The sequence below is a fragment of the Rhinolophus sinicus genome, chromosome 7 (assembly GCF_057876585.1).
Source record: "Rhinolophus sinicus isolate RSI-liver-muscle chromosome 7, RSI-T2T, whole genome shotgun sequence".
NCBI lineage: Eukaryota > Metazoa > Chordata > Mammalia > Chiroptera > Rhinolophidae > Rhinolophus > Rhinolophus sinicus.
In genome coordinates, this window is record NC_142507.1 from 598,811 (window position 1) to 616,009 (window position 17,199).

General features: G+C 49.0%; 1 protein-coding gene across 4 annotated transcripts in view; it reads left to right on the forward strand.

The window, feature by feature from the left end:
* The window catches only part of LOC148757619 (uncharacterized), a 99,787-nt gene extending 87,294 nt beyond the window's left edge, over positions 1–12,493 (forward strand). For 2 of the 4 annotated variants that reach the window (XM_088799332.1, XM_088799330.1), the window contains one exon: positions 4,437–12,493. In XM_088799332.1, the coding sequence (XP_088655458.1) occupies positions 8,504–9,493 (990 nt within the window). In that variant the 5' untranslated portion in view covers positions 4,437–8,503 and the 3' untranslated portion in view covers positions 9,494–12,493. The remainder of the gene's footprint in view (positions 1–4,436) is intronic. The other 2 variants (XM_088799329.1, XM_088799331.1) reach the window with 1 other exon arrangement.
* The last annotated feature ends 4,706 nt before the right edge of the window (positions 12,494–17,199 follow it).

A 17,199-nucleotide genomic window follows, 5' to 3' on the forward strand; every position in this document is an offset into this window, starting at 1 on the left:
GGTATGACTTTGGGCGTCCGTGTGGTCTGGAGCCTCGTTTATCCACAGCACACACTGTGCAGCAAATGCTGACGTTATGTGTTGTTGTTGTTGTTGTAGTACTGCTGTATGTGCTTTGTCCCCCTGGGCAGCAGAAGAGCTACCCTGCACTCCCTCCCCCTGCAGAGGTCCACAATCCAATCCCTGGAACCTCTGGGTATCACTTTACATGGCAGAGGGGACTTTGCAGGGTGATGGAACCAAAGATCTTAAAATAGGGAGATTGTCCTGGATTATCCAGGTGGCCCGGGGTTATCCCAAGGGTCCTTACAAAATGGAAGAGGAAGGCAGAAGATTCAGGAAAGGAGACGAGAGGCAGTCAGTGTTGGAGTCAGACTGATTGATGTGGGGAGGAGTCAACCTGCTGTTGCTTTGACGGAAGAGGGGGCCCCAAGCCAAGGAATACAGTGGCCTCTAGAAAGAAGCTAGGAAAAGTGAGGAAATGACTGTCCCTTGGAGCCTCCAGAAAGGAATGCAGCCCGGCCAGCTGCCCACACCCTGCTTTTACCAGTGAGACTGGCTCAGACTTCTGACCTGTGGAGGACAGATTAGTGTTGTCTTAAGCCGCTGAGTTAGGGGTAATTTATAAAATGTCAGAAGACCAGCTTTGTATAGCTGACAGAGTCCAGAATAGTGTTGGATGAAAACAGACCCATAATTGGGCGTCCTGAGGGTTCCAGCAGAGGCGTAGCAACTTGTAACACACCCTTCCTAGTGGAGACAGGAAACCAGACCTGACCACAAGCCAGCTCCCTTCCTGACGGTGGATTTCCCTGAGAGTACCCTGTTCCGTTAGAAACACTGGGGAGATTCCGGCTGTCGCTGCCAGGTACACATCCTCACTGGCAAGCAGTCCATGCCCAGCCCGCCAGGCTCCCCTCGCTGTCCCTGCGTCCTGCAGTTACAGCTGCTCCGAAGGCCCCGGGGGCCTCCTCTGTGTGCACCACAGCGTGTTCTGTACACATCACCCTACCTCATCCTCACAGAATTCCTAGGGTGGGAAAAAGAAATCGGCCTTGTTTTTCAAACTTCACGTCATGAATCTCCGTGGATCTTGAAATCAGTTTGGTGGGGAGTGACCAGCAGTTTTAGCGTAAAATACAATAGAAAATACCAGGGCACTGCATGAAGTAAGAGTAAGTAGTCTCCCAAAATTCTGGTGTCAATTATTTAGATGTGGTGTGTCCTGGGTTGTGTTGTAGGACATCAGTCTTGCTAGGGGTCCTAGTAACAAATACTTCTTATCTACGTGGGTTAGATTTAAAACTGTAGGACCCACCGGCAAAGTGTTTGAGTCCAGGCTGTAGTACAGGGCTACCTGGGTCTCACCCCGGCTTTGTCTGACCGGCTCTGTGATCCTGAGCTGGTCGCTCATGCCCTCTGTCCTGCCCTCACCTCCTAGGGTCCATCTCCTCGGCCTTTTGGAGGACCAAATGGGTCAATCCAGTGAAGCTCTGTGAACGGGGCCCCAGCAAGGGGCACTCAGCCCACGTCACTTCCCCACTGTTACTGGGTAGGAAGGGGCAGGACCTGGGGACCCCTGCTGTCTTATAAAGGCCGGTCCTGAGGATGAAGTCCAAGGCAATTTCATGCTGTTACGTGTCCCCTCCAGACAAACAACAACAACAAACAAGTTTCCCTCTACAGTAAGCAAGTTGTAACCACGGCGGTGGGTGGGTGGGTGGGGGAGCCTCAGCTTCTCAGGAGGTGGGCCTGTGTGGCCCGTGTCTTGTCTGGCAGAGGACACAGGGTCAGCGAGTGTTCTGCTCTGAGTTTCAAGAGGAGGACGTGTGGAAGGCCCCACTGGTGTTGCTCAGGCCTTCACCGTGGGGGTGCCACGTGCGTACTGCAGCCAAAGGGAATGGCGTCAAGGAAAAATCCTGCACTTGTCTGGGGGTGCGGGGGAGACTGCTGTCTAAAAGCCTAGGACGTGACTGGGGGGCTGCTTTTGTTCTTGTGGCTTGTTTTTATCTTTTGTCTTCTCCTGCTCTGTGTCCTCCCTCTGCTCCAGCGGGCAAGTCAGGTGTTCTGTGAGCGTCTTAGGAAGGGTCCCGACCCTACCTGCTTGCTATTAAGTGCTTTCAGTGGTGACGGAAATACTTGCTTTCATAGGCTCTGAAAATGTAAGAATTTAAGAAGTTATGACTCTCTTAAGTTAGGTAAGTCTTAGTTGATAAAACTATTCCAAGCCTTTAAACCATTGATTTTAATATTCAGCCAATATCCAATTTAAAATAAATTCCTTACCACCTCTGATCTGATGGACTATAGAGTAGTTTTGTTGCTTTTAAAAAGTAAGGTAGCACTCTAATAAAATAAGTCCATTCAAAATGAAAAGTTTTAATGATAAAAATGTTGGGATTCAAGGATACCCAGTAAATAATATCCTCCTTCTTTTCTTGAACTTGGAGCCAAGTGAGAGGTGAGCTCAGTAGTCCGCTGTGTCTGCCGAGCGCACGCACGTGGCCTGAGTGCAGACACAGTGGACACCTCACTCTGAACAGATCACCAGCGGAGCCCCCACACCTCTATACTGCCAGCCTCTCAGGAGGGGCCGCCCCCACCACCTGGGAGAGGGCAGGGGTCTGTTAACTTAGTACCGAGTGTCTATTCCTGAGCGCTCTGGGAGCCAGCATCTTGGTAGGTGCTGGAGACACAGTCTTAGTCCTGGCTCCTTACTGGAGTTTGTGGCGCTTGGGGTGGGGGTAGGGGTGTCACAGCCCATCAAGACAATAAAGAAATGCACGTGTCCAGTGGACAGACTGGCTCTGAAAAGACTGAGAAAGGGCCTATGAGCTGTCTCAGTTTATTGTCCTAATTCAATTGTCAGATAATTCCTGGGAAAGAGCCTGTGACAGAGGGAGAGATGCAAGAAATATTAGTATCGTCCCTTTAAGTCAACATGAGGCAAAGGAATGAAGATTTCCTCCCAATAGAAAGTCGTGTTTGTACATAAAAATTCAACAGATATGGGTGATGTAATGGTGAAAGCCTTTCTCAGTTCTCTTTCTACCCCCACAAGATAGCCGTTAACATTCTGTGTTAAGGTCAATAATTACCCAATCAACAGCAAGATATTTTTCTGTGAACATAAACTGACATAGTCTGCATATTTAGCCATTTAAAATATTTGGTAGGCATAAACATGGAAAAACAGTAGAAAAAAGATAAAACAAAGGTATCCTTATTAAATACAACTGCTGTTTAGTTGTCAGATAGTATTATTTTCCTTGATTTTCATTTTTCTTTCTAATCTCTGGGGAGAAAGAAAACCCGAGCATATTTATTTTTTTGCATCTACAGTGATTCTGCGTCTTGAAAAGTCTTGAGTCTTTTCCGTATTAAGTACCTGCTATTCACCAGACAGCATGTAAGGTACTGGAAATGGAAAGATTAATAAACACTCAGTAAGAGTTGACATCTGTGTTGTCTGTGCTCCCAGGAAAAGTGCTTTCAGGGTGCGGGAACCCTTCTGCGCCCTCTCCTGTGCGGCGCAGCTGGAGCCTTTTCCTGGCATGTCCCCACAGCCCACTCAACAGCTGGTTCTCTCGGAGGAGGAGACGGAGAGCCCCGGAGCAGGCCTCGGCCCATCTATCTCCCCTACCTCCCCCTCCAACAGGAAGGATGGAGAGAAAGTGCCTGTTCACGCCTGTCTGTGTCTGGATTAGGAAGAAGTTATATTGGGAATTAGGGCGCTGGCTTACCCCTTACAGTCCAATGGTTCTCATTAAGTGAGAGGTTTTTTATAGAACAAATACATATGACTCTAACTCACTAGGTTTCAAAATATTCCAACTTTTGACAGAAGCTGCTTTGTAAAGGATGAACATAATGAGTTCCTTCATAATAGACGATCAAAATAAGATGCACCAAAATCTTGTCCTTTCCCAGTACCAAGTACAGGCTTTATTCCGAGGGGAAAACTGTCTTCCTTGTGGAAATGAAGGAATCACGGAAGGAACTGGAATGACATACCAGGAAGGATTTCCTTAGAGGGGGGCTCAGGACGGGTGGTGTGGGTGATCTGTGCAAACAGCCGAGTGCAAGGCTGGTGACAGCCGGATCACACTCACAGGTCAGGTGCTGAGTGTGTTCCTCAGCTTCTCCCAGGAGGAGGCGGGCCAGGGCAGAGGACAAAGGACCCCAGCCTTCACCACCTGCCCACCTGCTTCAAGTTCTGTCCTGAGGATTTTCTGCCCCCACCCAACGGTCCCTCGTCCCACCTCTGTCTCTACTTTCTTATTCTGACTCATCCTTGTGTGTCCTTCATTCTGGTACCTTTTCTAAAGTTTCTTCCTACTTCAATAAAGATTCCTCTATATCTAAAACAGTGAAATAAATATTGCCCCACTGACTTTGGTGTTTAGTGGAAATCATATACGTGTGTATCTTTACAGGACAAGATCTCTCATTACTTGTGTTTCGGTTAACCATCCAGTGCCCAGGAAGGAACCAGCCCGTGCCCGAGACTCCTGCCAGCTTCTCTCCGGTGACCTGTGGCCCTGGGGCCTCTCGGTGGGCAGGACCTCAGGCCCCACCTGTTCTTACTGGAGCGGAACATTCTCGGGTGATTCACGCGCGATGAAGCTTGAGAATCCCTGCTAGAGGACAGAAACCTGCGCTTCTCTGCGAGGCGGCTGTCAGTGCAGAGTCTCCTCAGCAGATGCCGGAAGTTAGTCATCAGGACCGAACTGAAGGCTATCCTGGTGGCTTCAGAGTTCGTGTCATGTGGTGCCATTTAAGACGGTGACTTAGACACGAGGGACCGTGGAGGGTGGAAAGGTGCAGGCTGCTGGGGGCTGTGGACATGTGACACTGCTGTCAGCGTGACAAACAGCCCTGTGTTTCCTAGTGTCCCCATGGGTACACGACCAGCTGGAGAAGCTGGACGTGTGTAACCAGTTCAGTCCTGACAGACAGGTTCCCAGAAGATGAGCCGGCCGCCCGGCCCTCCTGCCATCGGCCCGAAAGGAGCTGGCGGGAGTCCAGCATTCTCGGGGTGCCTTTGTGAATCATGCCTGAGTCCCACACCACCTTCATATACAGGCTCCCACAGGGAGGGAATCTGGAGATGGAAGGCCTGCAAGACCGCGTGTACGAGCCGGCTTTTAGGAGGATTTGCTTTCCTGGTACGAAGATGGTTTTCCATCACTGGCTTTGATGTCACACTTGTTTTGGCCCTGACTCGGAGCCCTCTGCTCGTGAAGAGCCAGCAGAGCACCTGGTGCCGCAGCTCCGTCACTAGGGGGCAATATGAGTGTGTCATTGGCCCCGCCACCCCTCATGCGTCAAGGGGTGGGCCTTGTTCCGAAGAACCTGACTGAAAGATTATGGCTGGAGTCCTTAGGGAAATGCTCTGCTCTTTTAGAAAGGGGATTTGTTCAAAATACATCCCGTGGAAACAGAAGGTGCTAGGAATGCAGACAGTTGGCGACAACTTTCCAGAACTTTTGTGAAGACCAGACGGTCATGCTCTTTAGAAGGAACCTGCACGTCCTGGTTGGGAATCCTTTGGTCGGCAATGGGGTGAGGGTCTGCCCCATGCCCGGCCTTCTGTCCCCCGCCAGAGTCACTACTCACTGTGGCCGCCACCCTCTGGCCCTCAGGAGGTGTCAACATGCCATCCTATCATTAGAACTTGGCCTAGCCGGGGCACACAGCCATCCTGAGCTGACCACAGCGCAGCTCAGGGGTCACAGCGGAGACTTACAACACAGGGAGTGACCAGTACTCCCTAGCTGAGGCTTGCTGTGCAGGGAGGACCACACCTGTCCTCCCCTAATGGGACAGGGGACAGGAGCAGATGTGGACAGGCCACTGCCTGTCTGTCTCCCCAGGCTGCAGTTCCTTCCGCAGGTGGCTTGTCCCGTCCAGTCACTGGGAGTTGGAGGGTGTCTGATGATTGAACTCGGCTTCTTCACAGCCTCGACCTGGGAGGCTTATCTGGTATGTGCCAGGAGCCTTGTAAAGCTTGTGTCATGTGAGCTGTGGAAATCAACGCCAGCAGAGTTCAGTTTCTCATCACTGCTACTCTAAAGGGAAAATGTAGGAGGCTACAGATATTTAAAAAGCAAGCAGCCAACCAAACATCTAAAAAAAGAAAATCCCAAACCGAATTCCAGAATGATCTGTAAGCCAATGCTTTCAATTCTAGAGTTTCATGATGAGGGGTTTCTCAGAACACGTGTCGGCCATGCAGTGTTCGCGGGTGGTGAGTTGTGGTCCGTGCGGCTTTCTCCTGTCCATTTGCTCACACTTTGCTTTGTCTCCTGTGCTGTCTCCACGGGGAGCTGAACGCACAAACGCTGGGTGATGCAACCCTTAATTCCTTGGAGCGGTGTGGGGAGATACTTTTGGAATTAGAGTCACGCATGCCACCTTCTGGCCATCATTAAGAAAGCACCGAAAACGCAGCTGGAAGACAGACAGAGGGCTTGAACTTGGAGCCTTGCCTTCCCCAGGCCGGTTTTCCCTCCCCAGCACCAGAACGGCCTGCTGCAGTGCTTCTCAGTGTGCGACCTGGGCCCAGCCGTCCCTACACAGCCAGCGTTTCCAGGGACACTGGACCTGGGTTTGGAGCAAGAACTGGCCACTCCTTTTTCGCTAAGGTCAGAGAACCATTGGCTTAGAGACCATAATTTTCCTGCCCCTAATTCATTATGGGGCTGCCTCCAATGCCCTCCCCCACTGCTGTCACAAGCTACCAGTCCCCTCAGGGCCCTGCTTCCTCGGTACTCTGCCTTAGTGTCAGGTTACAGATGTGAACACGGTTCTCTCTCTCTCTCTCTCTCTCTCTCTCTCTCTCTTCCTTTCTTTGAACACAGTGAATTTCTTTTTTTAATTTCGTTCCTCTATCTTGGGATCCCAAGTATTTTATTGTTGGATTCTTTTACATCTCCATGAAAATCCTGTTTCAATGCCATGTTATCTAGATCATGAACAAAATATTGAATATTTTCAATTTGTTTTACAAATTTCAAAACTGTAACATTCAAACCTTTTCAACAGCAAAAATGTGAGAACCATAGCATTCACATATTTATATTCTGAAGGTTCTAAACCTTCATTAAAAGAAACAACATTTGAAAAAAATACTACATATCTGTCTATATCTATATCTAATCTGATCTAATCTAATCTGTTTACCTAGAAGTTACTCATGACAAAAAAGGCAATGCAGATAAACACCTTGTTAAAAGTAGACCGTTTTTGACAATAATTTGTCTTATAAATTCCAAAACTGTAACTTTCAAACATTCTAGATAGCAAAATATGTGACAGCCATGTTATTCTCATATTTAGATTTTGAATGTTCTAAACCTTTATGAAAACAAATAACATCTGAAAATGTTCTATTTTTCTATGTTTATCTATCTATGTATCTCTCTAGTATCTTATCTATCTTTCCTTCTATCTTTACCCAGAAGTTACTCATGAAAAAAAGGAAAAGCAGATAAACATTTTGTTAAAACTAAACTGACCTCAACCGCCCACTACTTAGCAGGCAGGCTGTTCTCTCTCTCTCTCTCTCTCTCTCTCTCTCTCTCTCTCTCTCTGTTTCTCTCTTTTTAAAATTACTATTATTCTTATTAGTTTCAGGTGCACAGAACAATGTAATAGACATTTATCATTTACATCCCTCACACAGTGACAGCCCCCCTCCCCCCATCCACTACCCCTCTGACATCGCATACAGCTATTGCATTTCCACAGTCTCTATTCCTAATGCTGTACTCCGCTTCTTGTGACTATATATATATATATATAAAATTGTAGTTGACATTCATATTGTTCAGCTTCAGCTTCAGGTGTACAGTGCAGTGATCAGGCATCTACACCATCCCTGAGGTGGTCTCCCTAATGAGACAAGTGTCCATTGGATACCCTACAAAATCTTTACAACATTATTGATCAGGCTGCTCTCTTCAACCCCAAGGTGAAAAGCCTGCCCCAGACCTCGCTACATGTGGGAGGAGCTGTGCGACATGGCCTTGGAAGGCGCACTGGCCTTGGCAATACCTTGGCAATACTGGCAGCCCTGGCTGCAGCTCTCACCTCTGCTCTCTCTTCCTCATCTCTTAAAGCCGCCTCATACAGCTTTGTGAAGGCACTCGGGACGGTCTCATTGAGCCTGGCCAGAATCTCTAGCACTTTCTTCTTGGTGGTCTCAGCGTGGGCTCTTGGGCCCCACAGGAACTCGTAGCGTGGAGGATCATTGCTGGGCAACGGGCGGGACTCCAGGTACTTCGCCTGCACCAAATCTTTGGTGATGAGTTTCCTGGTTTCCCAAAGATGGCGTGGACCCCCTACACGTTGAGGGATTCCCAGACCTCCTCCTCAGTGGCACAGTAGCCTTTCAGGAAGATCACGGCCAGGATGTTCATCAGGAGACCAGTCTTGGGCTTATCACTGTTCAGACTTCCCTCACTGGGGAGATACTCTTATTGCTGTTCAGACTTCCCTCATGGGGGAGATCCTCACTGGGGAGATACTCTTATCGCTGTTCAGATTTCCTTCACTGGGGAGATCCTCACTGGAGAGATACTCTTATCACTGTTCAGATTTCCCTCACTGGGGAGATACTCTTATCGCTGTTCAGACTTCCCTCACTGGGGAGATCCTCACTGGGGAGATACTGTTATCACTGTTCAGACTTCCCTCACAGGGGAGATACTCTTATCGCTGTTCAGACTTCCCTCACGGGGGAGATACTCTTATCACTGTTCAGACTTCCCTCATTGGGGAGATACTCTTATCGCTGTTCAGACTTCCCTCACGGGGGAGATACTCTTATCGCTGTTCAGATTTCCTTCACTGGGGAGATCCTCACTGGAGAGATACTCTTATCACTGTTCAGACTTCCCTCATTGGGGAGATACTCTTATCGCTGTTCAGACTTCCCTCACGGGGGAGATACTCTTATCGCTGTTCAGATTTCCTTCACTGGGGAGATCCTCACTGGAGAGATACTCTTATCGCTGTTCAGACTTCCCTCACTGGGGAGATACTCTTATCGCTGTTCAGATTTCCTTCACTGGGGAGATCCTCACTGGAGAGATACTCTTATCACTGTTCAGACTTCCCTCACTGGGGAGATACTCTTATCGCTGTTCAGATTTCCCTCACTGGGGAGATACTCTTATCACTGTTCAGATTTCCCTCACTGGGGAGATACTCTTATCGCTGTTCAGACTTCCCTCACTGGGGAGATACTCTTATTACTGTTCAGATTTCCCTCACTGGGGAGATACTCTTATCGCTGTTCAGACTTCCGTCACTGGGGAGATACTCTTATTACTGTTCAGATTTCCTTCACTGGGGAGATCCTCACTGGAGAGATACTCTTATCACTGTTCAGACTTCCCTCACTGGGGAGATCCTCACTGGAGAGATACTCTTATCACTGTTCAGATTTCCCTCACTGGGGAGATCCAGCACGGCAAGCAGGGCATAGAAGTGATTGCTGGGGTCGACTCCCTTCAACTCCAGGCCAAAGACCAGCTCCATGTGCTCAGAGACTCTCGTGAGGATCTCAGAGAAGTGCTCCTTGTACTACTTCTTGACCACCTTTAGCATTTCTGCCTGTGTGATGTGCTCACGCATTTTATACTTCCCAGGAGGGATTGCACCAGCATCTGTGCCTTCCTGGGCACAGGGGCTTGGCGAGCCGAGCAAGTGGACGACGCTACAAGGGAGGTGTTTGGGCCCTCCTCACCTTGGCTCTGGGCACCTTCATCAGATCAGGAGCCCAAGCGGCTGAGGCTCCCTGAGGCTCCTGGAGCAGGGCAGCTTGGGGGAGAACCCCAGAAACAGGAGAAGAGGGGCACTCTTCTGCTGCTGCTGCAGCGGCCTGATTACCTTGGAGACTCTCAGTCTCATCTCCACCCTGGAGGCGTTTGCCCCGGGTGCAGACCTTACTCTTCTGACCCCGTGGCATGATGACTCAGGTCAGGCACAGCGGGCACCTGTGTGGGCAGTGCAGGGGATGCCAGCGCCTAGGCCACCTCACACCTTGATGCAGACAAGGCGAGACAAGGGACTCTTTCTGCCACCCTACGCCACAGCTCTGGGACGAGGCCTCACTCTCGGCAGCCTGGCTGATGAACACTGGACTTTATACGTCTGTGTAACTCGTTTCCTTCCTGCCTCACAAAGCATGTTCACATACCCCGTTTCACTGGTCTTCTCGCCTGCCTTTCTACAGGCATCCTTCAAAGACCACGGGACAGTTTTCTCCACTTTTAATGTACATCTCTCCCATCCCATATACGTGTATGTGTATATATGAGAGGGGCATGTTAACAAGAGAAGAAAATTCAATTCTATCACATATAGCTTGTTGTTCATTCAGCCTGTGAGTATTATTGAGCGCTTGTTGTGTAATATTATATTACATGTAATTCAATATATGTGAATATACACATTTGACCTCCTCCTCCAAATGACTCAATGTCCTAACGTGTACTCTTTCTAGAGGTTCCTAGTATATAAAACATGTTTGTACATGTTTTAAATTTGCAGTAATGTTCTCAAAGATATTCTTCCTTACTAATGAAAAACTCCTTAAGGTTTTCTGAATGCTCGCCTGGGATTCCAGAACTCTTTCCTCAGTCTAGATTCAAAGGATCAAAGCAGATTGAAAATCAGAGTTGTCCTCGTAGGGTGATTCTCTCCCTGTGGAGAGAATTTATTTATAATAATGGAGCCTCTTATTCGTGCTAGCTTATTATGCATTCAGCCTGCGAGTATTGAGCGCTTGTTGTATACAAGGCACTATTCCAGGAGATACAGAAATCAATAAAACATACAAAAATCACCTACTCCCCTGGAGTTCACATGTTAGTGGGAGGAGACAGGTGATAAACAAAACAACGTATAATAAGTGCTGTGGAGAAAGATAATGCAGAGGACATTGGCTGGGCTATTGGAGGGTTTGAAGTGAGAAGCAGGGCACTACTAAGCAGGTTATGCCTGAGCTAAGAGCTGGAAGGGGTGAGAGACACCGGGGGAATACTGTCTCAGGGAGAAGGTGTGAGTGCAAAAGCCCTGAGAAGGGAATCTGCATGGCCTGTGCCAGGCTGGCGAGGGGCCTGATTCCTGGGCCTCAGGGACGGAGGAGGCAGTGGTGGGAAATGAAATCAGATGGGGGATTGGCTTCTGGCTTCGTTGGGGCACGACAGGCCATCGCATGGACTTTGGGTAGAGTGGGTAACAGCTGTTCATGGGCTTTCAGTATGGGACGGTCCTCGCATGTTTTAAAAGGATCCTTGTGAGGAGCATACACTTGTGTCAGTCTTCCTGCTCCCTCACGAATACTTCTGGGTCATCTTGCAGATAAAGTCCTGCAGCCAAGTACTCATTTCAGGATCTGCTTCAGGAAAACCAACTGGGAAGTCAGGCCATTCAAAGTATCATTCAAGTGGACATTTGAAAGATAATGGTAATGTTGGGCGCATAACGTGATCTAGAAATTACAGTCCACACAGGACCAGGGGAGCGGACATGCCTGCACTTAGAGACGTCTGGGACATACTTGTTGAATGACTGATGCATGGGCCACACTGATCCTTGATAGCCAGTTGTGAATTGCCGTTTCATGCCTTAGGAACTCCTTGAGGAGTCACTCCGATGCCCAGTGTGTGACCTCTCTACTACACTGACCTGACAAGAGCGGTGAGACATCTAATGGCAGGTTGATGCCAGAAACTACTGTTAAGTAGCAAAGTCAGTTCTGCTGCTTTGTTATATGGAAGGAAAGGTCTGGATAGTTACTGAAAACTATCAAAGTGGAACCACATGTCACTGGGGAACCGCAGCAAAATACCCCAAGCCCACTCAAGGTGATCTCCTTACCCTTCTCTTCAAATGTGCCTGGAAAGCCTTTTCCTGGTTCAATTCCTTTCATGGGGTGCTTTAATAGAATGAGGGGGCCCTTCTGTCGCTATGCTTCTTTTGTACGGACGGGCTTTAAATTAATGAAATGTTACTATAAGTTCATTAAGAAATACATTTATAGCTTTAATATTTGTGTTCCCCTGACACAGAAACCTAAATGGTTCCTGAAAATGAAACAAGGATGCAGGCAGTTGATTAAACGTTATCTCTAAATGAAATAGAGCATTTTTTATAGGAAAAGAGTTGATTAATGTTGAACATGAAATCGGAAAAACAGGGAAATATTCACCAAGGAGTCAAACCTGAGATGCTGAGTTTCTAAATGTGATGGCTTTTTTATATTGATAATGAAAATTGTCATCAGGAAGATGGCCGAAGGAGGTTGTTACAGCTGGTAATGAACTAAGACTTGAAACACTGGAAAGCACATTCATAAAATTGTTAGTAGAGAGGAAAATGATCTTATTTATGTTTTAGAGAAACTAATATACATGTTACAGACAACAGATTCTGTTCTGTTATTCTAACAATTTAAGGCGTATATACAGCACAAACCATTTGTTTTTTTTGTGTGTGTTTTTTTACCATTTTTTAAATGGCTGAATATACCATGAAAAAGACACTTTACAGTAAAAAAGTGTGGTTTTATAATTTTATAACAAAAAGAATGCTATAGAGCCCCAAATACGTAATTTGGTGTATGTATGTATTTTAGCAAAAGTAAAAGGCCGCCATATCCCTGACTTGTGCTGAGGTCTCTGGTAGACCAGCCCACTGTGTCTAGCTGTGTTTTCAACACATCATATGCAAGTAGTAGGGAGAACATTCTGGTGACACAATGGCTCACAGGAAGAGCTGCCTTCTGTTTCAATAAATCACCTTCAGGAGGCACTTGGGTGTGAACAGATGGGCCTCAGGCTTGGGCTGGAAGGGGAAGGCAGGGAAGGCGTGGCTGGCTTGCTATGAGAAATGAGAGAATGCCGCAGCCATTGGGCAGAGCGGGCGGGGACAGGGCTTCCAGAAGGGTCTCCTGCTTTCCAGTGGCTGGCTCTCAGGCTAGCTGGGATGAGCTGGGAGGACCCAGCAGAGGCAGGATCTGACAGCTGGAGGTGAGCACTAGGTTCGGTTCAACCCCCGCGAGGGTCATTTGGAAGCACGGGGGGATAAAGCTTTTCATCATCTACATGGCGGGGTGGGGAGGGGGTTTGGACCAACTTTTAATTAGAGGGGTGATCTCAGAAGGCCGGAGAACGTGGAGACAGGTGAACTGTTTACGTGCATTAGCCCTGGACAGACGTTCTTGTAGGCTGACTCTTGACTCATCTCCTTCTTACCAAATGGCACAGGATCAGAGCTCTGCAAGATCTGGATTTAATTAAGGCCAGGAAGATGCCATTAGTGGTGATTATGTTACATGTGCCTCTGACTGAAACGAGACACTCCTTCCTGGGACCTCGCGTATCTGATGTAGTGTCACTCGTGCTTCAGAAATGGGCTGGGACAGTGATACAGCATCACACTCACACCCACATTTCCCAGTCAGGCCGCGTAGACTTGAAATTTAGCTCCTCACACCTGAAAGAACATTGTGTAATGACATGTCTCCCTGAAGGGAATGTGTACACCTGCCCCCTGGACATCCACAGGCTGCACGCAGCAGTGAGGTCACTTCTCCCAGAGCGTCGTGTCCTGGGGTTAGTTCCCCCCCCCCCCCCCCCGCATACAGGACTGCTTCTCTGTCACTAAAGCACTCCACGAAACATTCCTGTTTCTGCGTCTTGAATAGAAACGTGATGCTGTGTAGATCTGAGTTCAGAACCACATGTGCGTATAGTGGGAACTCCAGGTGGAAGAAACCAGCCAGAAATGATTTGTCAGTCATCTCCCTCTGCCTTGACAGACCAACTCAAACAGCACTGTGAAGCGAACGGGATTTCGCAGGCTCGGTGACGGGTAGCTGCCTAGCAGGTCTGGCTGCGTTCCTGCCTGCGAGCCTGCGTGCTGGACCTCTAGCTCCGCGCAGGCTCTCTCTGTAGGCAAGAGAACACGATTTGCACTGTTTGAAGAGCACAGTTCTTTACTTCCTCCTTTCCATAGTCTCCGGGAGGTGTGTACTACACATGATTTTGGAAGTAGAAGTGCACAGACTTGCATAACTTTTGGGAAGGGTGTCACACAATTCTTCCCCCTGAAAGTGCGCTTCAAGAAATAGCCAGTGGGTGACACTGTGGTGACAGATGGAAGCACATGGTGATTCTTAGCTGCACTAGGGCTGAATGTGAGAGATGGCTTCCGGGCTGCAGCAAACACGTGTGTTCTAAAAGCAAATTCAAATAAGAGAGAGAGACCCCAATGCAACCCGATCACAGATCTTTTCTGAAGCTCAGGTAACACGGACTCTTGCAGATGTGTTTTGGAGATTCTTATTTTGATTATTTTTTATTGTATCACTGTCCACCCATCTCCCTAAACATTCCAGTTATAAAACCTCAAATGCTGTTTCTGGTTTCTGTTATGTTTATTTTTAAGACCTTCTCGTATGTTTTCCCAATTCTCCTCTATGGCGTTGCCAAACCTGCTGAACACCTCCCAGGAATTGATTTTCGCCCTGTTGGTATGTTTTACAAGTCTTGTGTTTTACAAACATTATCTTCACAAAATATAACCAAAAGAGGGGCAGAGTCTGCTGGAAGCAAGGTACCAGTCATTTACCCTCAGCCACCCGCCGGCAGCGGCTGGGCCGTCGTGAGTGGGCAGGGGTTCTCTGCAGCTTCCTATGGCCAGGGGAGAAAGGTGTGCTTGCACCGCCTCCCAGGGCTACTTTTCTGGGTGCTCAGAAGCTGTCTAAAAGCACTGTTCCGCCCCTCCCCCATAGGAAGCACACACCCTCCTGAGGCGTGATGGCAGCCCACACCTCTCATTCATCCAAATCACACACTGAAGGGGTGTCTCAGGCAGCATCCCTCATCTGTCTGCCAGAGCTCGGTCTCTGCGTGAGGCAGGCTGGGCTCTGACCTTGGAAATGCCATTTGGTATGACCTTGCTGCTTTACCTATTCTCTCTGGCCTTGGCGTTTCCCGTGTACGATGTGGGTATAATTATTCCCGTCTGGAAGATTTGTTGTGGAGATTAAATAAGATAAGAAGCATCAAGAGTTTAGCACAGTATCTGGTACTTATAATTCTTAATGCAAAGAGAACACTGTTACTGTCACTGAACGTGCACAGACCACAGTCACAGCATCAGCAGCTTCGAGGCAGAATTACAGGGACCGCGGGGCAGCTTCTTCCCGCTCTGCCCTCCGAGAATGCAGGCCCGTCTGGGGACATTGCGGTTCGCAGCCAGACCACTGCACAAAAGCAAGCACCCAATGAGGCCGGTCATCTTAATGCTGCTGGAGGGACTTGTCCTCAGTTTGTAGAAAAAAAAGCAATATCTGTGAAGAGCTATGGACAAAGGGCAATAAAATGAGATGTGCTGGGCGCACAGTGGGTGAGTCAGGAGTGATTGTAAACAGGTTTTGTGGGTAAACGTTTAAAATAATTCCTATAATTTTTATGCAGAAGCTTGCTTTTTTCACACCTATGCTGGATTTGGCATTCAAAGGGTAAACATGCAGTTCATCACGGGTCTCTATGATTTATTGTAGATAAAGCATTTTGTCAAAATCTAAAGGACATATTCAGTTGACAATTCTAGAGGCAAATTTACGTAAATATCGTAAATATTTGAGCAGCGGGATCATGCTGGGCGCTCAGCAACTACGTGTTAGTAGATGCGGTTAAAGCAATACGTGCGGAAGTAAAGAGATGGCGTCTACAGGCAGACCTCACTCGGTTGTGCTTCACAGGTGTTGCGTTTTTTACAAACTGAAGGCAAGACCCTCCACCAGCATGACGCTCCTGCCTGGCCTTCCTGCGCGCGCTCCAGCTTCCTCCCCGTGTGGCTGGGGTGCCTGCATGAGTAATTGCCCAGAGGCCCACCACATTTCTCCAGGGTAAAGCGCTCCTGGCATCTGCGTGGGACGTGTTGGGATGTGGTCGGGAGTTGGGAAGAGGTGCCGAGCTGGGTGGTGTACGTGACCTCTACTCTCTCGGAGGCCAGGCTGTTTGCAGGGCGGGATTTTGATGGGCGGGTATTTGCACAGCTCATCCACAAAATGCTGGTGGTGGTCAGGTTCCACATTGAATCTATTTCTCGAGCCAGTCCTTTACCGGTGCTGGTTCCCATCCTTCGCTCACCTCTCAGGCAGACCCCACAGCTTCCCGGTACCTTGCAGCTATAATATTAAGGCTCATTCCAGCACAGTTGAAAATGTCTGCATGCAGCCAAGCTCTGCACTGGCGGGTCTCATGCTTCAGCGGGAAGCAGAATCACCTGGGGCTCATGAAGAGCTTTGCTGGCCCCCCGGAGTGCCTGGGGGGGTAGTGGGAGCACCTGAGAACACGTGTTTCCAATACGTCCCTGGGACCCATTAGGCAGCCTGCTCCCCCGCCTGCCTTTCCCGGGCTCTGTGCCCCCACACTCTGTTCGCAAGGAGAGGAAGGCTAGGCGGCTGGACACTGTCTGTCCTTAGCCAGCTGCGGCCCTCTCGGGGTGGTGGCTGCTGTCTGGTCCCTCCTGGTTACTCTCTCCTGACTGCGTGGCAAGTATCCCTGTGCTGGCTCTCGCAGGGTCCCATGTGGGGGGCTTATCTGCGGGCCCTAGGAGTGTGTGTCCCCAGTGCACAATTTCCTGATGTGTCAGATTCTGCTCTGGGCTGAGTCCCCACCACTGGTGGCCTGCCACCTTCTCTAAGCCGTCTCTAATGGGCCCCCAGAGTGCGCTTAGAAGCCTCTGAATCGGATCACATCCTCCCCAGCCCCTGCTGAACACCCCTCGGTGACTTCACGTCCCCACTGCTCCATGTGGCCCCCGGGCCCTGAGTGAGTGCCCTCACGTGCCTCTCCAGCCCATCACTCATCACTCGTGAGGTCCTCTTCTGGGCCAGGCCTCCCTGCCGCCTGTCCGGAACCGCTGGCTCCCACCCTTCACGTCAGGCTCCATTTCTTCCCTCCGTCTCAGCTTAACCGTCCCCTCCTCCCAGGCCTTCTTAAAAAGGCCTCCTTACACCATCCCTTCTTAAAACTGCTGCTGATTTTGCTACTTTTCCACAGTGCTCTGCTTTTATCCTTCATGGGGCTTTTTGCAATTTTTAGTGATGTGTTTGTGTATATTGTCTGTTCTCCCCTCCAGATTCCAAGCCACCGGAGCAGAAAGCTTGCT